Source organism: Dryobates pubescens, chromosome 12 (assembly GCF_014839835.1).
Source record: "Dryobates pubescens isolate bDryPub1 chromosome 12, bDryPub1.pri, whole genome shotgun sequence".
NCBI classification, from domain to species: Eukaryota; Metazoa; Chordata; class Aves; order Piciformes; family Picidae; genus Dryobates; species Dryobates pubescens.
This window is the reverse complement of record NC_071623.1, coordinates 22,676,778-22,698,058: the sequence shown is the minus strand read 5'-3', so window position 1 is coordinate 22,698,058 and position 21,281 is coordinate 22,676,778. Positions and strand designations below refer to the sequence as shown.

At 42.6% G+C, this 21,281-nt stretch overlaps 1 protein-coding gene across 1 annotated transcript in view; it reads right to left on the bottom strand.

Annotated features, from left to right (window-relative positions):
* Window positions 1-21,281, bottom strand: part of URB1 (URB1 ribosome biogenesis homolog) — a 59,997-nt gene that overhangs the window by 10,657 nt on the left and 28,059 nt on the right. Inside the window, exons 17-32 of the mRNA XM_054165774.1 lie at window positions 20,736-20,874; window positions 19,520-19,690; window positions 18,096-18,292; window positions 17,350-17,574; window positions 16,661-16,840; window positions 14,817-15,672; window positions 13,415-13,616; window positions 13,041-13,218; window positions 11,337-11,395; window positions 10,108-10,301; window positions 7,825-7,935; window positions 7,665-7,728; window positions 6,140-6,323; window positions 5,528-5,630; window positions 773-933; window positions 304-415 (exon numbers count right to left, since the gene is read on the bottom strand). Coding sequence (XP_054021749.1) covers window positions 304-415; window positions 773-933; window positions 5,528-5,630; window positions 6,140-6,323; window positions 7,665-7,728; window positions 7,825-7,935; window positions 10,108-10,301; window positions 11,337-11,395; window positions 13,041-13,218; window positions 13,415-13,616; window positions 14,817-15,672; window positions 16,661-16,840; window positions 17,350-17,574; window positions 18,096-18,292; window positions 19,520-19,690; window positions 20,736-20,874 — 3,136 coding nt within the window. The remainder of the gene's footprint in view (window positions 1-303; window positions 416-772; window positions 934-5,527; window positions 5,631-6,139; window positions 6,324-7,664; window positions 7,729-7,824; window positions 7,936-10,107; window positions 10,302-11,336; window positions 11,396-13,040; window positions 13,219-13,414; window positions 13,617-14,816; window positions 15,673-16,660; window positions 16,841-17,349; window positions 17,575-18,095; window positions 18,293-19,519; window positions 19,691-20,735; window positions 20,875-21,281) is intronic.

Genomic DNA, 21,281 nt, shown 5'->3' with positions numbered 1-21,281 from the left:
GACATACAGGCCAACCTACTCTTGATCTGCTGAATAGCACCCACACACTCAACCAGTCCTCCACCCACCTCAACCCCAATATTATGAGGAGTTAGTGGCTTCCTTCCTGATGGATCAGCCTGGATTTGCACACAGATCAAAATGGCAATTCCCAGGCAGTCTACACAAGCACCAGAAGTTTGTCTTTGAAATACAGGAGACCATACTTCATGGCTCCTGCCAGTGTCACAGCTATCTCATCTTCCAGTATCAGTCAGTGACTCACCACCCCAGGAGTTCAACATGCACAGAAGATTACAGTACCTGGCTTCAGAATCTGCTGTGCCACACGAGCAATGTAAAGGCTCAAAGAGAAGGTAAATCTGAGGTTTGGCAGCTCAATGCCATTTTGCACAGAATCCAAGAGATACAGCAACTGCAGCACAAAAGCCCAGGGAAGAAAAAGCTTGAACCATATGCAACATGAGAGCGTGAATACATCAATAAGCTTTTAGGACATTTCATAGGCCATAAATTAAACAGCAATCCCATCAGGACTTACACTTCTACATATAAAATTCCTAGGAATCATAAAAGCACATTTCCCGCCTTTTTCTGCCCATTGATTGTAACAGGAGGAAACACAAAGCAACAGAACAGAACAGAGGATAAAAAGCTTCTTTAAGCTCTCTCCCCATGCACATGTAGATGGATGAGTAAAGCAGTGAGCAGTGACACTCCTTTCAGTGTCCATCACCTAAAATGTCTAACTATCAGCTGAGCTCAGGCTTACCTGATTCTTCTCTCGAAAGCGAGCTCCTTCCAGATGAGAACGAAAGGAAGCCAGGACAAAGTACGCAGCTGCTCTCATGTTGGAATCATAGCTGCTGAGGGCAGCTACTGTTAGACCCAGGGCATTAACTTCAACAAACTTGTGACATGCCACTACACACTCTGTGAGGGAAAAGGGAAAAAAATGAATGAAAACCACCCAGTGCATTTAATTAACTTGAAGAGACTGGATGGGGTGCTTGGTGCCATGGTTTAGTTGATTAGATGGTGCTGGGTTTGACTCAATGATCTCGAAGGTCTTTTCCAACCTGTTTAATGCTATTCTATTCTATTCTATTCTATAAGAGCACAGAACAGCACTATGATCCTTAACAAAACTGTTGTTCATAACTGCCAATTTTTAGTTCAACCCCTACTAACTATTACTTCATTGCATGCTGAAAGGTCCTTCAGCCAACAAAGGCATTCTGCAAATCACCCTGAACAGGAATTCTTTACTTGAGCTGAAATTAAATGTGGTTGGTCTCATGTGCCTATGGCAGAGATGATTCTGCCTGCTAGAGCATGCAAAGTTAGGAGTAAATTCTGTAATCTCACCATTTCAGGAAAGGAGGTACAAAGAAACAAGAGGTAAAATTCTCCAAAACATTTTCTAGGCACTGTGACAGGCCTGTGCATAAAAGAAACATCAGCATAGCCACTGAAAAGCCTATCTGCACTAAGCTTCTCTGCAACAGAACAGACAGAAAAATAATACATAAACAAGCTGTTAGCCACACCAGTTGTTACCATGCAGGCATGAGTGATTCTGCTGGTACAATCTTTTCCAAGAAATGTACTAAACTGCACCCTTATGCCCTTCTGGGACAAATAAAATCCAGCAGTGAACAGCAATCAGCCAACCAGGCAACACACCCTTGAACCTAACATTTATCTTGCATAGCATTTTGCGATCATGGTTTAGAGTTTCTTATTTAAGGGCTGTGTGCTTTGAAGAACTTGCACCATTTCTGCTCCATGATGGCTAGAAATAACTTGATGTAAAACCTCCAGAATATCTCCCATTCACTGGTAATGGAATAAAACAGCACCTCAGTTGTATTTTTCCAATTAAAATGCAAAGGTACTGCTGTTCTGAGTTTAGCAACAATATTCACATGTTTTCTTGTAATTCACACTAAAGGTCAAGAGGAAGTTTCTGAGAAACAAATATTCCTGTTTAAGAAGAGGCTGTAGTCTTACTGACAAGTACCTATATTTGGTCCACTGATTTCCTCCCCCCACCACCACCCACACACAACTAAAATATATGTATACATTTATGTATAAATCACAGATTATTTATGTCCCTGCACCAGCAGCTGGGCTGCTCCTCTCATCTTTTCCTCAACTGCCAGAACTCCTACTTCAGTTTCATGCCTGGCAGTTTCATACTCAGCTCTGCTAGTTACCAGCCAGCCAGGCAGAGGCAGGGTCTCCAGCAAATAGCACTGCCCACTGCTAGGTGACCAGTGCAGAGGCACCACTGAACTGCAGTAGCAGATTTCTTCAGTGAGTGGGTTTACAAGTTACATCACACCAAGCAATTCCTGCGCACTTCCCTACACCACATCTCACCAAAACACATTGAGTTTAACTGCTGTAACGTGAAACAATCTCCTAGTGAGCAAAGAATCACAGAATGTTAGGGGCTGGAAGGGACCTCAAAGATCATCCACTCCAACTCCCCTGCCAGAGCAGGACCACCCAGAGTAGGACACACAGGAACACATCCAGGTGGCTTTTGAATGTCTCCTTTGAAGGAGACTCCACAGCCTCTCTGGGCAGCTTGTTCCAATGCTCTATCACCCTCACAGTTCGTTAGCATGAGATACCTCTCTCACCACCATACCTCCCACTGATACAGCTCCAGCCACCTCTGCTTCCAGGCACTGGGCAAGGCCACCACTGCTGAAGTAAAAATGGTGAGAGGAATACCAAAAACAGGGCAGGAGAAAGAAAATCAGAGCCCAGTGAGACAACTAATCTATGCCTTCTGCCACCTTCTGCCTGTGGCAGAGCAGCTCCATTCTTCCCACTCTTCAGACATGATGCAAGGGTGCAAGGTAAGTAGTGGGAAATGGCCACTTTCTGATGAATCCCAAGGGAACATGGAAAGATGATCTAAAACTCATCTGCCTACAGAGGATTCTCCATCGCTTATGGATGTCACACACAGCTCTGGCCTACACAACTACCCCTCTCCAGTACAGGACCAAATGGGTGTTACACACCCTTCCACAGCAAGCCACCACAGGGCTGCCCTTCAGACTGCCGCTCTTGAGAAGTATTAATGTATACCATGGATGATTTTATGGGGTGGTATCACATACTGAAATCCAAGGTTCTCACTCCAGCAGTGAAGCTCATGCTGGTCACAGAAAGATTTATTTGGAAAACTTTCTTCCACTGAAAACACGCAGTGGAAATATTTTTCATCCAGCTGACCTTGGAGAGTGTGTTGGACAGCCAACATAAAACAACAAACTATTGTTAAAACCCCCCAAAATGCTCATTCCATGTCTGACATACAGTTTGTTTAAAATACCTTGAAAACCATGATGGAAAACCTTTTCACTGATGCTTATCAGAGCTCACATTAGACAGAACTTGCTATCTACCCAACTCATGGCTTACCTTTTACTCAGTGAGCATTAAACACTGTGCAAAAAGTCTATGTTTATACATTCAGCAGTTATATAACATCTGTGCACAGGGCACTGTGCAGCCAGTACAAAGAGCAAATAAATAAAGAGGAATTGGGAATTCCAAGAGCTGCTGACATGATTTAGGAGCACCGTGGGACTTGAACTCATAAATCACTTGGGCCCTTTAAAAATGGTTTTCTTAGGACACAGTCTCTCACTCAGCATGGAGCAGTTAAGAGAACTGTTTTTCCCCTCCCCAGTTTTAGAGCCAGTCTGTATCAGGATAGCCACTGTCTCAGCTCTGCAAGAACATGGTGTGCAAGAACTCCCTCAACCCCATTGCTGCCTGCACGAGCAGTGGCCCTTGCTGGCTGACTGTAGTGCTGCTGAGGTTGCCCAACAGCCACCAAATCTCTCTCACCAGTTAAGGTGGTGACCTCCAGGTGGTGGGTGATGATGACAGCTGCATGACAGCAGTGCTTTTCACAACTATTACACTCAAGTTCAAAAGACACTGGCAGGCCATGCTCTTCATCAACAACAATCTCAAAGACCCAGCATTAACTGGATTGTCTAAGATTCATCTTGTTGCAAAACACCAAATAGGTGTGGTACCTTTATTTCCTCGGCAGACTAAAAGACAGTTCTTTTTACTGCTGCCAGAATTATACAGAGCAATTTACAACTATAGCTAAGTATAAGCTAAGAAAACACAAAGTAGGTAGTGTACTGTAAGGGTATGGGAGAACAAATAAGGACTGAGTATGGTTTCACTGAAAGACAGTGATAAGCCTGCCAATTGCCTTTGCTATTATTGTTGTGGAAAGCCAAACTCAGCTCTAAGCAGGCAGTGGTTAATCATAATCAACATAGGGAGGGAGCCAGTTATCAAATTCTTTATGATACAAGTGTCTCTTTGATCAGGGCTCTTTGGGCCTGTGAAGTAAGCAGGGATGTGTGTATGTGAAGCAGGGTCATGTCAAACAAGAAAGTGAGCCTAAATAACTAGTTTTCAAGCACCACTTAGATCTCATCAAACTTTCCAACAATTATGAGCACAGGCTCATTCATGACACATAATGGCCCCATGCATCTCAGTCTGGTAGAAAATGAGTTGGCTGAAGTTTCCCTATACTATAACCACAGCCTATATAAGGCCAGATCTCACATCAGTTCCGTCACAGAAGACAGAATCCTTGCAGAGATTCACTCTGGTCAGGAAACAACTTCAACCTTCCCCAGCAATGGTGGCTTCTGGTTTATGCCCAGAGAACTCCTCCAGCATTGCAGGACACATTCTCCAAGCTGGTTGACTTCTGCCCAGCTCCCACTGAGAGTGAGACTGCAATGAGCCTATTACTGCTCCCACAAACTTGACCACAAAGCAGTCCCACATCAGAGCAGTCCTATCAGCTGCAGGTGGAGCACTGTATGTAGCAGCAGAAGGTACCATCCCTGCCATGCCTCTTTGGCCCATCACATTGCTGTGATACCATAGCTGATGCAGAACATGGCTCTACATACTCACTAGAAAAAAATAATACAACCTTCCAGTGAAGAGTATTCTCTCCTGACCCTTCCTATGCTATTTTACAATTACAACACTGTCTTTTCCAAGCTGTTTCCAGTTCCAGTGTAAAATCCTCTCCTCATCTTAAGCAGATCAGTCCCTCTACCTAGGGTTAACCCACTACCTTTAAAAGAGCTATGAGGGAGCACCTAGTCATCTGGAGAAGCTTGTCAGAAATGCCTGTCTGCTGCTACATTGCACTGTTTCTGAGTAGCCCAGTCTCACTAGATACATTGCATTACTTGGAAAATAGCTTTTAAAAATGCAAAACCCTTTAATGCCCATTATACCTTGTTACTCTTAAAGTTGTTCTGAAAATTAGAATGCAATACAGTAGGTGGTTAACTGATACGTGTCTCTTCTGTCTAAAGCCAGGCACAAATATCTTTGAGGTATCACCTCTTGAATGGAGAAACACAGAGCTACAGGTGGAGTCATGCAGCTCCTGAAGAGAGTAAAAGGACACTAAATATCAAAGAGAAAACAACATTCACTTTACCTGGTCTGGTCAGTTCACAAAAGAGTTGAAGTAGAAAACAAGGATCATAGAAGTCATCAAGACTGTTGACACTTTCATCTCTGTACAGTGACTTTTGCACCTCCTGAAACCAAAACCAAACCAGTATTTGTAAGGAACAACACTAATTTCTAGCTTGATTTCAAACTTCCCTAACCACCTCATCCCATTACACAGAAGCCAACACTAAACCTTGCAATACGTAATGCAACACAGGGTGAGAGACGCTGGTACTTAACTCTCGCTTTCTGTATCAGGGCTCCCCCCGACTGGCACAAACAGGTATAGAAGCATGTTAGCAAACTGTGTGAAAGACTGAAGAGCCCAGTGCCAGTGGATCCTTGGACAGGCAAATTTAACAGCTGCTTAAAAGTCAAATTCTGATCTGGCTTATACTTGTCAATCTTTACAACACTGCACAATCATACTGCTGACAAGAGGTGGTCCATATACTGCAGTTCCTTTGAAAAGTGATCCTGAATAAGTCATTCCAGGCCTTCCATAAACTTAAATTACTCTCCTGACATAAACAAATTGCAATGTATTACATGAATGCAAGAAAGAAATTACTCAAGTGAGCATCTCTTTTCCTACATCAAAAGAATCCTGTGATGACAGGAGACGGCGATGCTGAGGGAAAGACAGAATTGTCTTCATCATCTTTTCTTGATCTAGCAGACACAGAATCTCCTCCATGCTTGGCTGCTGCCATAGTGACTTCCCCAGACTCTTGCAAGTCTTGTGATGCTCCACAGCGGCTGGACCCCATAGGAGGATTCTGAAACATTGTTAAAAGGCATTAGTCAACGGATTGCTGCCACCGAGTGAAAAGCTATTAGAGAGGACATAAATTAGTATTTCAAATTTCCCTTCACTGCTACTTATTATCCTGTGGGAACTTGAAACTTGAACTCGTTTCCCTGGCAACACCTTTTACATCCATTTGAAAGCTTTTCAAATTCAGTCTGAGGGTGTCTCATGAACTATTTCCTACTCTATTATTCTAAGTCAGAGCTTAACCTTCTCAGAAGAAAATGCTTTTCTACTTAAGCTACAAATGCAAACAACTGCATGAGGAGACAGTGATCAAGACCTGGCCAGAAAAGGCTACCTCAAATGAAATTAATATTTCAAAGCAGCATCACAGTGGTTCAGTAAAACGTAAATCCTTATTCTCCTCCTAAGCTGCTCTTTGGACCCAACTTACTTTGCCATTCAGTTAAAAGTGCTATTGATACTGTCATTCATTATGTGGGTATTGCCAGCAGCACATCTGTCAGTGAGGCAGCTGAAAGGATAATATTGGTCTTCTTAACACACAGGACCTGAAGGCTGTAACAGAAGTTAGGCTCTGCTGGGCTGCATCTACAGCACTTTTCCTGAATGCTCTCTATGTTCATTCAAACTCTTCAGTGCTGGGATCAAGTCTAACCAAGTGTCTCACTTCAGCATACAGTATGAAATTGTTTTCACTTTAAAAAGGCTACAAAATCTTGGGACCTCTAAAATCAATCTCCTCCTCCCATAACACCCTCCCATTTGCAAACACTTCCAGTAAAGATTTATGCAGGATGCAACTAGTGCCAGAGGCCTGGCTTGCGAAAGCCACTTCAATTCCCTGCTAAGAAGAACCTTCATTTCCTGTCCCACCTTTACAGGATGGAAAGATTATCAGTATTCTCAGACAAAGCTGTTAGGAGTTCTTAATTCAGAGTCTAGTCCTGCCTCAACTGCCTGAGCCAGTGATCTTGCATGGTTGTTAACATTAATGCCCATACCTTACAGACAGAGAAGTGCATTTGAGCAGGGCAGACCAAAACCATTGGTGTGTAAGAACTGTTAGTTCACCCCTGTAGTGAGTTCCCACTATGGAGAGTGAGGGACTACTAAAATGAGTGGTCCTTCACCTAACCCACAGCTACACAAAAGTTTGGGTGACACGCAAGAATTACATTAAGAAGAGAAAATACACAGGAAAAATGTTTCCAAAACCAGCATTCACCTCTAGGTTTGACCTTGCTCACTGTTTTATCTCAGCTGAAAATAAGGCCCTGGAAAAATGCCAGTTGTGAGACTGATGACTTGCAGGTAGTTGAAGAAAGGAAGGTGGTCGGCCTACCTGGAATTTATCAGACTTTGATTATTCTTCTCATATAACTGAAGCAACAGCAGTATCTTCTGATCTGAAAAAACAAGATGAAACCCCAAGTCAGTCAGTCACCCATGAAGATGAAAACCAGATGCAGTAAGAAGCACATTTCCCAGGGTAGCACACTTACCTGCAGGACTCAGTGTAGCCCCATAGGCCCCCAGCAACACGGCAAGGTGACTGCTCTCACAGAGAGAAGGGCTGAGTTTCACAACTGTCAAGAGTATATCCACCAGTGCCTCTGAAATAAACACACAGCTTCAGCTTCGTTGCTTCTTTCAGTTAGTGCACATATCAATACCACAACACACATGCAGTACTGTGCATTTGAGATCACAGTATCACAAAGGTTGGAATCAAGATCTATCTTTATAAATACAAAAAAAAAACCCCAACACTTTTCTTCAACTGCACTAAAGGACAGTTATGACACATTCAATTCAAGTGGAACAACTTTAAAAAAATAGAAAGAAAAAGTTAAAACAGTATTTCCAAGCTGCACACACAAATGCTATTGAGAGGCGAGGTCCACGGTGTGGGCCTCTAACTGCCCTGCAGAACCTTTCCATACGTACACGTTTGCTCTCTGATTAAAAGGAAGAGCTATACCTTATCCTATCACACCACAGTTCCCTCTTCTCCCAGGAAGGCATCTTAAATTAGCTAAGGAGTTGCACAGAAGGAAGGCAGACATGGAATCATTGAATGGTTTAGGTTGGAAAAGACCTTCAAGATCACCTAGTTCCAACCCCTTCGCCATAGGCAGAGACACCTTCCACTAGACCAGGCTGCTCAAGGCCCCATCCAGCACAGCCTTGAACACCTCCAGCAAGAAGGCACCCACGACCTCCCTGGGCAACCTGGGGAGCCTTTATCCCCACTCCCTGCCCAGAAAACAGCATCACTGGGAGGATTTACTACCCTACAATGCAAGAAAAGAGGAGCGCAATTTAAGTACTAGTTACGGATACAGCGTAAACACAGGACTACGAACTCACTTTCCCAGCTTACTCAAGAAGTTACAGCTAGAACTTGTAAGTACACACCCTAGCTGTTGTAACTTATCAAAGTGCTTCTGGATGGGGTATTTAAACAGGGGCTATCTGTCTTGGGATGAAATTATCCACCTTTATTTTATAACTAGCTGAGAAATAGTTCAAATAAGTGATCAGGCTACTCAAAGGCTAACAGGGTATCTGTGACAGATTCAAGACCTGAATCCAGGTTTCTTTACTCCCAGTACCTGAAAAGACATGGGCTTTTCCCCCTAATATCTACAGGAAAATAAAATGAATGTTGAAACAAAGCAGATCGTAAAGAAAACAGCCTGAGCGAATGCACTCTTGACACCAAGCTTCTGAATTACTGAAGTCAGCTTCAAAGAATCCACATACTGCTGCTCTGCAGAAATACATTCAAAAGGTAAAGCATGTATTCAGCAGCAAAACCTATTACTTGGTTTTAATTTCACTAAATTTGTTATTTCACAAGAGCTTTGTGCTCTTTTCAGGTGACTTAAAACTTTCAAGCTTAAAACTTTCAAGCGTGTTTATGTGTTGTTCATTAATACACAGAAAATCTGTTATCAAACATGGTGCCCTGAGAATTCCCTCCCCTTTTCTCACACAGCTGCTTTGACCACTGAATCTCAAAGCCATGTCCAGTGGGAAAAAAGCTGAGGTGAATGTAGATTAAGTGGTTGGTTTGAGGTCAAGTATAGTGTTTCAGTTGGCAGAGACAAAGAAACAAAGCCCAGTCCTACACGTGAACTAGCACCAAACTCATGGAAGGATAGTCCTCACAAAAAGTTGCAACAGCAAAACCACATGGATTATATTAACATTTTTCATAAAGCTTGCAATAGGAACTTAAAATCCTCTGTTATCAATCTTTTTTTTTTAAACAAGGTTAAATGCTGCCACACACAGTTCTAAGAGAATCTACATGCACTTTAGTGATCTTATATAGAATAGAATAAACCAGGTTAGAAGAGATCTTGAGATCATCACATCCAACCCATCAACCAATCCAACCCACCTAAACAACTAACCCATGGCACCAAGCACCCCATCAAGTCTCCTCCTGAAAACCTCCAATGACAGCGACTCCACAACCAAACCAACCAATTCCATACTCTGGCAGAGTAAAAAAACCAAACCAACCAACAGACCAACCAAGAAGCCAAAGCCCCAAACTCACCTTCTGAGCAGTTTTAGAAAGGTTAGCACGTAAAACTGGCCGCAATAAAGCGATTGCAACATTTGGATCCAAGCAGAGGTAGAATTTAAAACTAAATGCTAATATTCTGGAATTGTTTAATAGCTCTGCAAGTGTGTGTAGGTGGATAGAATATAATGCAAGAAAGGCAAGATCACTAAATAAAGTTGAAGGGAAAAAGAAGACAAAAAAATACCTCTTGTCTGGATGTTCGTGCCATCTTCTTCCCTTGACCTCAGTATGGCTGACAAAAATAGAGAGTGCTGCGTGACCATCATGTGAAGTTTGGAGAGCTTGACTAAGCTCTGACTAAGCTGTGAGTCTTCCTTGTATAACAACTGAACAGCAACGTTCAGGACATTCAAAAATGCTTCATCTCTGTAGCGGTACCTTTAGAAGCAAGAATCAGAGAAAAATCAGACCCCAACCAAACCCAAGGAAACCTGCTTGAAAGAAACCATCTGTTTAAGAAATGGGAACTTGGCAAACTTTGTAAAACCAAACCAAATCTAACAACCAAATAAACAAAACAAAACAAAAAGAAAAAGAAAGCACATCCTCCTCTTTCCCCAAGTTGCTTTAATTTAATCCTTTTGAAGCCATATTGGTACCTAATTATAAAGAATAAAGGAGAATCATCACACAGCCACACTTGGGGCTGCCCTGATCTTAATCTTTAATCTTTAATTTTAATCTTAATCTTTAATCTTTTAGGCTGGAGGTTAGGAGGAAGTTTTACACAGAGAGAGTGATTGCCCACTGGAATGGGCTGCCTGAGGAGGTGGTGGGGTCGCCGTCGCTGGGGGTGTTCAGGGCGAGGCTTGACAGGATGCTTGGTTCCATGGTTTAGTTGATTGGGTAGTGTTGGATGATAGGTTGGACACGATGATCTCGAAGGTCTCTTCCAACCTGGTTTATTCTATTCTATTCTATTCTAATAAAGGATTTGCCTACTAACCCTTCAGGCAGTAACCCTATGGAATAAAACTCCCACCTCCACAGAAGCTAAGATTATCCTAAACTAGTTCTGATGTCTTTTATTTAAATGGTTTGTATTTAAAAGTGAAAAATCTGATTCTGTTTTCATATGAATTGTATTTAAGATCTCTCTGACATAAGAAGAAAAGAAGTCATATGAGCATAAGGGTTCTTTATGCCAGTTGAGAAGTTAGTTCAGCTACCCAGTTAGCTGTGTTAGTTATGCAAACTGAAGCACAACATCCAAATCTGCCTGCACTTCTGCAGGTTCAGGCTCTGATGAAGCCAGTGGATGTGACATAAAGTGCACTCTGAGAAAAAAAGGAGCATCATCCAATCTGACTGAATTAATGGGAGAAAGGATGTTTCCAGTATAATGTAGCATAAGGCCAAGTGAACAGAACTGTACCTCCTACAGCACCTTCAGTGTATGTCAAAATTACTTACTTGAGTCCTGTCTTCATAAAGCTGTACCAGTCCTCTGGATCCACTTCTTCAACAACACGCTGTTGAATGTAGTAAGTGAAAACAGATGCTTACATTTAGCACATAGAGCTTCTACAGATCATCAAGTCCAGCAATTTCTGTTCAACAGACACACCAACAACATGCATGCCAAACAGCTAGGTGGGATGATCAAAGGCAACAGGGAAGATACAGTAATCCTACCTCCTGATTCAAATGAAACTTCAAGTCTTGTTTTTTGGTCTTGGGAATAAGGGAGCATATGGACAATTAAAAAGCAAGCTGGTCTGTAGGTACCAAAAAAACCCTGGAGTCTTGAAACACTTCATGCTCCAGAAGTGTGAAAGGAGTAAGCAGCCAGTAAATCAAAGCAAGAGATTCAGGTACTAGGTTTCTGTATACCAACAGTCCCCTTAAAGATAACCAGCCTTTGCATGTGGCAAACAGCTGGGCCTGGGTGCAAAAGTTCTTTACAAAAATTGATCTTCCCTGAAATCAGTTTTAAGAAGACTGTCAGCTGCACATGCCAGCAGTCCTGGTAATGGTAGGTGCTAACCTTGTCAGGCCTGTGAACACCGTTAGGATGAACACTATGAGGTGACTCCTCAGGTTCTACAAGACTCTTGTCCTGCACAAGTCGTGTCCTAAAACAAACTCTCAACAGAAGCCAACAAGAGGTCAAAGGCAGTCACTGCCTGCAGAGACCTTCATTTTTCCTACATGGGTCTGCATACCTTACTGAACTACAAAAAGAAGAAAAAAGTGGTAGAGAGGGAATGATCAAGCATCATTCTTTACAGCCAAGGTCTGGATTTCTAGCTGTGATCAACCAGATTTCTGTCACAGAATTTTAGAGGGCATGGCAGGTGGGTCACAGAATCACAGACTGTTAGGGATTGGAAGGCACCTCCAGAGATTATCAAGTACAACCCCCCTGCCAAAGTAGGATCACCTAGGGCAGGCTGCACAAGAACACATCCAGGAGGGTTTTGAAAGTCTCCAGAGAAGGAGACTCCACAACCTCTCTGGGCAGCCTGGTCCAGCGCTCCATCACCCTCACTGTAAAGAAGTGCCTCCTTGTGTTGAGGTGGAACCTGCTGTGTTCTAGCTTGTACCCACTCTTCCTTGTCCTGTCTCTGGGCACCACCAATAAGAGACCAGCAGCTTCATCTTTTAAGGAGTGTCTCTATGACTTTTTTTGGGTTTTTTTTAAACAAAACCAATCACTGGCAACCTGTGATTTGTAACTTCTGAACATCCGCAACTCTGATTTTCAAAGGGGACTGTTAGCAGAAAGCCCTTATCAAGAACAACTCAAAACTGCTTCTTACAAAGGATTAACAGGGCTGGAAAACTCTGTGACATAGAACCATAGAATCAATAAGGTTGGAAAAGACCTCAAAGATCATCAAGTCCAACCTGTCACCCAACACCTCATGACTACTAAACCATGGCTCCAAGTGCCACATCCAATCCCCTCTTGAATACCTCCAGGGATGGTGACTCAACCACCTCCCTGGGCAGCACATTCCAACAGCTAACTACTCTCTCTGTGAAGCCCACAAAAGCCATAATTCACAAAATAGAAAACAAAGACCAACCTGTATTTACCCAAGATACCAGAGCATAATATAATACACATGCACACAGTTGCATTATGGCAATGAAGATAAAAAGAAGCCTCACCAGTAATTCCTCTAGCCGCAGCAGCATGGCCCTCTCCACTTCTTGCTTGCTTTCATCTTTACTGCTGCTGTATGTGACAATTAAGCCCTTCATGCAGGCTGATAACAGGCGTTTCCTCCAGGAATGCAACTCTTCAGAGTTTTCAAGCACTCTAGATATGGCATCTGCAACTGCCCAACTGCAGAAGGGTATTTTTTAATGTTGTAACATGCTTTTTGTGTATGTTAAAGATGTCTCTTGCTGCCAAAGTGTAAAATGACAGATTCTCTGAGGAAAGGATGCTATTATTGGACACAGTATTTGCATTCATGAGTATCTACTGTAATGTAAGAAGACAAAATGAGTCATAAAACAGGACAACTGGATTTGCCTACCTCTCATTATTTTCTGCTTTCTCAAGAACAGCAAGGAGCTGATCAATAAGGTTTTGCAGTCTTTGGCTTCCTGGAGATGGCAACAACTTTGAAAGAACTTGCAGTTTCACAGTGGTCTCATGTGAGGCTTCTGTCTCTTGAAAAACACCACAGAGGTCCTTCCACAGAGCTTTCCTCAAGACAGGTATAACAGCTGAGACAACTGTTGGGAGAGAGCAGGGGCACAGGTTCCACCAACTGAGTGTGCTGAGCAACAACAAAGTTGCAGTTACAAAAATCCCAGATACCTTTCCTAATGAAGGCCCAGGTTGCTTAGTTTCTAGGGAGTTATACAAGACTAGCTGCTAATCTGCTAGAGAAGTACACTCTGTATTACCCCACAGCAGCACTAGGAAGCGTTCAGCACATGCACCAGACAGCCACTTGCTACACAGCTGAAATTGGGCAAACAATGAGGGCCTTCAAGAGGGACAACTTCCTGTAAGAAGCCTTGTCCTTGCATCTCAGGAAGGCTGAAACTTTACTGTTACACTGGGCTCAAAGGTAATTTTCTCTCACAGCAACAGACAGCAAACAGACATTTTATAAATTAAGTTAGTCAGACAGCAGTTTCCCCTTCTAGTGTTCAAGCACAAAACCACTGGTGTGCAACAGGTGCCAGAGAAAGGCTTAGCTCTTTAACCCTCCTCTACTTTCTGTGTGCTGACAGGGTCTTTTCACTACTAGATAGAGACAGCCTTCTCCACCAGCAGCTACAGTCAGCCTGTTTCTGTTGCTATTTACATTTCCATGCAGTAAGATAAATCAAATAAAAGTTGTCCTCTTCTGTCAACTTGAATCCTAACTCATTTTGCTGGTAGAAAACTTAACAGTCTTGTCAATTTAATGCTGCTCTTGGTTTGGAAAGTTGTGGACTGCCAGCTTAGGAAGGCATTACTGTAGGAAGCTATATTTGGAGATTTATTTTAGGAGAAAGTTTTGGACTCTTACACTTGTAAAAGTGAAAGCTTATGTTCTGCAAAACCATATGGCTATGGCATTCCACTCACCAGACACTGTTCTATCTATGCCCAAGAAAAAGTTTTTACCTCCTATACTAAACCAAGATAAGCATGAACACAGATTTTCACATACACTTAGTATTAAATAAGGGCTTCAGAAGAGAAAACTGGGCAAAAGCAACTGTCAAGACTTCTTTGCTTCAGTCTAACAGCCAACCTGCACTACAGTCCTTTACCCTACATGCTGCAGAGGTACTTAAAAGATAATTACTTTAAGTTAGACACATAAATCTTACCACCTCTACTTATTGTGCAGAGGATACAGGATTTTTAAGGCCAGCACAGCCTACACTGGGAATCTGGCTTCCCAAATCACAAAGAGGAATCAGCTGTGGCTTTACCTGCGGCAGGTCGGGTAAAATCATACTGGTCTCTGCACTGCAGATACAGATTAATGAGAGGAAGAAAGCTGTCCATGTTCTTCTTAAGGTACTTTCCCATGGTTCTGCTCAGACACCACAGCTCAAACTGCAGTAGGTGAGTTCTACAGTGTTTTATCAGCATGCCCACAATGGCAAGGGAGGTTTCTGACCTCTGGTTAAGGCAGTAAACATGCACATCTATGCTGACTGTGTATGCAAGGACTGGCTCACTTTGAAGAGCCTGAAGGAAAACTTTCTCCAAATCTTTGCTAGCTGATGCTGACATCAGTATCCCCAAGGCTTTCATGTGCTCTGAGGACAGCAGCAGTTCCCCTCCCTGGGGCTGCCTCTGGTAGCTCTCTGTGAGGAGCTGCACCAAAATCTGTCCATACAAGCTTAATTCCTTCCCTTTGTTAGGGGACGTTTCAGGTTTCTGCACAGTCAAGCTCATCTCAGGAAGTCGCAGCATGGTTAAAGTGATCTCCTTCAGTTGATCTGCAGGCATGTACATGAGCAACTCCTCCACAGCCTCCAGCTGGTAAGACTTCTTGGGAGAAACCCGGCTTGTGTCTTTCCTTGCAGCCTCTAGCTCTTTCAAGACACTTTTTGTGACAGCCTCAAAGTACTTTGATAACACACATTTCTGATTCACACTCTGCAATATTGGGGCACCCTTTTTCAACAGCTGGAGCACACCAGAATTGAGGTGGGCTGACAGAAGCTTCACAGTGACTGGGTTTAAATGGTGCTGAGGGAGAGAACGCTGTTCTAAAGCCAGGAACCAACTCTCCAGGGTAGGATGTCTGAAAATCAACAGGAGTGTGTCTTCCAGTGTCTGTAAAAAACAGTTGTAACACTATCACTGAGTGGAAAATTATAGGTGGGGGAGAGGTGGGAAGAGACAGAAGGGTGCACACAACAACCACCAAATCAATCATCTGCCTGTTTTCCAGAGCTTGATAATTACATTTATTGAACATCAAATATTCTATAAACTGTCAGAGAATAAAAATACTAATGTATTACAGGCATGTAAATACCATTCTTTCACTACTTACGATGTGGGAGGCACACCTCCACTGAACATAGATGGGCACATTTCCAGGAGAAAACTGTATTCTGGGGTTTGTCAATGCAATTCTCCACAAATTAAAAAATAGATCAAAGGGGAGCACTCCTCTAATTACATGATTTTCATAACCAGGCCTTACACAAGGCTTAGAGAACAGAATTTCTTCTGCAAAGACGTGTGATCTCTGTCAAGACTTCCCCTGACCGTATCCCAAGCTCAGGGGTGAGACTGTGGTTGATGTAGCTTGGTCAAATCTGCAGACAGTAGTTTCATCAACTGTTGGACCACACACTCAAATTTCCTATGTCCCCTGTCTAGACCTTAACAGCATCTTTCTGTATCAACCTGTTTCCCTTGTGATACACACAGTGTGTGATAGTGATAACCTGTTCACTCCCTGCCCTTCCGAGGGCCTGGCAAAAGCTGCATGAATGCTTCTACAAAGCAGTAAATTCCTATTCAAGACTTAATACAGCAAGTGTTTGACAGCTACACGTTTAATCCTAAATGAAATCCCAGAAATCCTTATGACTTAAGGCAATCACAATGCCTGATCCCCTGTTCTCAGTCATGTTTAGCCAGTTCTGTGTTTTGGTGATTGATGAAAATATAGCAACATAATTTGTGCTCCAAAATGGCTCATGTTGAATTGTTCATTTGGTTCGGCAAAGTGCAAGACTATTTCCCTGCAGAATAAATCACAGTTTACTAACAGGAGAGCTTCTGGCCTCTGTATCAAGGGTTTTGGTACCTTGTCATCTGAAGACTCCTCTATAATCAGAGATTCCTCATCCATAAAGAGATCTGATTCAGCCTGATGCTCTTCTCGTTTCTGCTGATTATCCAACTCTATCTGATTTCCTCGGCACAGCAAGCTGCTCAGCAGGTCCGCATAGAAGTCAACAAGGCGAGGCCCAAAGGTTTTGCTAAGCTGTGAAAAACAGACACCTTGGAAGTTGAGAAAATAGAAGGATGGGAGAAGAAGGATAATTATCCAAAAGAAAGAGGAATAACTAAGAATATACTGGACTACAACCTTTTCTGGGGGAAAGAATAATTTCTTTCTGTAGAAACAATTCTAAGAACAAGTCTCAGGGTGCCAAATAAACATGTAGAGGCCTTCATCTATCCTGTGATTTTTGATGTAACACAGGCTAGGGAATTTCATTCTCTGGAAAAGCTTCCTATGGAGACCAAGTTGCTGGACTAAAACCTGGAGTTTGTTTGCACTATGCAAAGCAAATCCAAGACTCCTCAGCAACTAGAAGGATAGACATTGGTTTACAAATCAGGTGCAGATTTGTCTACACATCAGTGAGAGCTGAGTGCATGAAAAAGCTGGAGAACTGGATCCTTAAATTTTAACAGACAAGTCATTTGTACTTTCTGCATGAACATAAAACAAACCAACCCACAGTATCATCACAGTATTGCTCTTACACTGCCAAAGTTCTCCACCGTGGATTTCAGGTAGAGCAGCACATGCTTTACTCCTAACAAAAGATGTTCCGGTGGGAGCTGGGAAGCCAGATCTCTCAGTTTTGTTTGGATATTGTCTTCCAGCAAGGTATTGCTTCCTCTCTCATAGGCTTTCTTTAGCAAAGTGGTAAATACAGAATCCAGGGCCACAGGTGGCTCTTTGCATTCCTCTTCAAGTTGTTCAAACTGTTTAAAATATGAAAAAACCACAAGAGAAAAATGAAGACAAGTATGAATCAAAAGTTTTTTCAGCTACTTTTGTTTTGAAATGTATTCTGTGCTGAAACTGGGAATGAAGTTCCAGGATCACATGTCACAAAGATCATCAGAGGTGTCCCATTGGGAAACTGCACATGGTTACTGCTGGGCCAACAGGAAAACAACTAAGAGTTGGTCTGAGCCTTCCCAACCCATACCTAGGTGAACTTCAACCACTGCAAACTGGCTCCTCAGGCCATGCCACACATTATATGCCAGAATGAAGAGCTGTAGTCTGGGTGACTGCACACAACCCTTGAGCCCTAGAGCTTTACTTCCCAACAAACACCTCTTGTGTAGTTAGTAAAAAGCCCTCAAGCAAATTTGTATCTTAATATGATCCAGAAGCAACACAGAATCAGCTCAGTGTAAGTGCACTTTCTGATGGAAACGTAAGGTTTTACAGTAATACTGGCTCAAGCGTTCAAGTGACTTCAGCTATTCCATACCACAGGTTCCTGAGACTGCTGAGGTATCCAAAGTTTATAGTACTGGTTAAACTGGTAGAGCTGAGGATACTTAGAGATTTCCAAGGACTGCAGATCTTTATCATAGAGCTGGAACATCAAGCAGAGGGCAAGCGGATCTCTCTGAGAGTGCAGGAGGTCAGTGAAAACAGCAGTGAGATACTCTACAATGTGTACTTCTAGAAAAAACAAAAACAAAAAATAAAATGCTGTTGAGAGAGTAATCTTCACAAACACATAATACCAGGGCAACCCTCTTTCCTTAATGGCTGGGCAACAGGCTACGTAGCATCATTTAGAAAAGTGCTGAATAGGATTTAAAAAGCCAGACAGCTGTTCCTGACCCACGTTGGTACCTGAGAAAATCCTCCATACAGTAGTCCTTGTTGAAGTAAAAAATCACCTCACATTAAAAATACATGCTCAGGTTGGCCTGCTTCCTTCCAGATAAGCATAAAACTAACTTCACCTTCACTATGTTGTGCTAAACTTGTCTGTATTTTGGTGGATAAGGACTTCAAACATTACCCAAGAGCAAAATTGATTTGTACTGGGAGAAACACACCTAGGATAACATGCACTGGTCAAATGTAGACAATTTTCTTTCAGACCCACCCCAAGTGTTACTCAACAGCCAAATATACACAGGACTCGGTGAGGTGCTGCAGGGTTGGTAAATCCTGCTCTGAGGCCAGCTGCTGCCCTTGTGACTCCTCGCTCCACCAAATCCTTTCCTTAGCGAGGTTGTTAGAACTTTGAAACATTCACCCCTGGAGCTTCATCTGTGAAGAAGTGGGGTTGTCTTGAAAATACATCCATTTTCTAGTCAACAGTCCAGTCCTTTCTCTGCTACCAACTGGTCTCAGTGGAATAGCTGCCTATCGCTACTGAAGCCACATTTCCCTCATGCTCTGTATGTTCTGTGCTTTAAAATCTCTGCTATTGAAGTGCAACTGCTTCCAAGCCAAGACTGTCCATGCAAGGACAGTATCTCTCCACTGCTCTTCTGCCTTCTCTATACTGTGCTCAGAGCTCAAAGTCATTCTTCTCTTCCACTTACCTGCATCTCAGAGGGAAAAGAAGGGCACTCCTTTTCTAATGTAAACAAGTTTGTTTTCCCACAGCAGGAGCTCCCTGGAGTAAAAGGCCAGTTTATAGAATGCCTGCATTTCCATCAATTTTCCCTGCTCCAGAAACCACAAGCAATCTTCAAAGTCAGGAAAAAAGGACAGAAGCATCTCAGAAGCTTTAATGCTTCTCTTGAGCAGCAAACTGCACTATGTATTTGCACCTCTTTCTGCTTGCAATGGAGATAATAAAATACCTCAAGGAGCTAACTGGGTAAAAATGATCCCACTCCCACTCCACTAGTACAGACAATACATAGAAATAAAACAAGTCTGTACCTGTTCCATTTTCAGTCTGAAGCAACAGGTTATTTCTGGCTTCTAATGCAGCAGGTACGACAGCACTGAACGGAAATGTTTGGATAATCAGGTCTTCATTTAAAGTGAAGCCTATTTCTTCATCTAATCCATCACTGCCCTCTATGAGGACATCCACCATATCCAGGACATCTAGTAAGTGAAGGAAAAATGTAAGCAGAGGATTCTGAACTAGAAAACCACAGAAACAAACATTCCAGGAATACAATGCAGCTTCTGAATTCCCAAAGCATAAAAAAGGATGAAAGCCTCATTTGTCTAGCAATGGAATAGTAAATGGAACTGTAGAAATCACTGTCTCTTACTGTGTGCTTAACTTTACATTCTTTGCCTTTCAACTCTGCTGTCCAGCTGACAGAAGTAAAGGAAAGAAAGAGGTGCATAACCCACTGCCATCCTGATGGCATTAGGTAAGGACTATCGGAGCATAACTGTGACAGGAAATGTGTATGGGAAAGTACAAAGGAAGCAGCCACTTCCCCATTAAAAGAACATCCTGAGCAGTCCTTGAAGAGCTTCTCAGATCTACATGGACAAAGAACTGAACTTTGATCATGAAAGAGTCAAAGACAGCTTTAACATAGGAAGCAAGTATCATGTGGATGGCATCACATCTCTGTAACACGCTCAGCTCAAGGTGACTGATCCATCTGGTTCTAAGTGCTAAATAACCTCAATTATCTTACATTTATGTACTGCAAAATCCCACACATGGGCTGTTATAGCAGAACAGCCAGCACATGGCAAGCTGTCCAAGTGTCCACATCTGCACAATACTGAGTTTGTCTGCAGCAGGGTTGTAACTGGTCCCAGAAAGCAGGAGCTTATAGTTGTGTGCCTGCAAGTTCCCTTTTCTCCTGGATGAACAGGTATTACCAGCCCCAAGGAGGAACTATAATAGTTTTAATTTTTATCTATAAAATGCTACTGCAGGAGCCTGAGGAGAGATTTAAAATACTGTTGAAACAGCATAACTGCATCAGAAATTATTTTTTGGGGGGTAAAGTGGTCACTTTGCAATTCAGACCTGTGATAATAAACACAGCTGGAGAGCTGAGTCTTGTAGGTCTCTACTTAAGCAGGATCTGTACACTTATCAGTCAATTTTGCAGATTAGGGCTTGAAACTGTAGCACAAAGCCTTGGAATTTACTGCTGTTGAGGGAATTACCACATACCATCAATGTGAGAGATGGGGATGCTGACGTTATCAGAGTCTTGTTTAAACATATTCACTTGAAGCATACTGGCTTCCTGAACAAGGTCTGCTGCTTTATCTGTATAGGAATAGGGGTTTGTCACCAGTTTCAACAGGATCTGTTGGCAAAGGTTGAGAAAGAAATGTAAGTGCACAGGCTATTACATCTATGGGAACCATATCTTGTCAAGAAAAACCAAGTGCTACAAGTAGTTGGAAGCTGGGCAAGTTTTCGGAGGAAAACTTCCACATACTTCTGGAGGAATCTCCCTAAAAATGTCCACTGCAATTTTGCACCTAAAGTGCTACCCCAGACTGAGTCCCTGGGGAAATTTCAATGAAAAGGAAACACTGGGCATTTAACATCCTGAAAAGTAAACAGGAAATGTCAATTTTTCTTGTAAAAGATTACAAGTTACTTAGGTCTGATATTGCCACATACAGAAAGGAGGAGATAAGAGCTACACACACCCCCATACGCAGCCTTCTATCAACAGGGCTGTAATAACAACTTATCTTTCCAGAT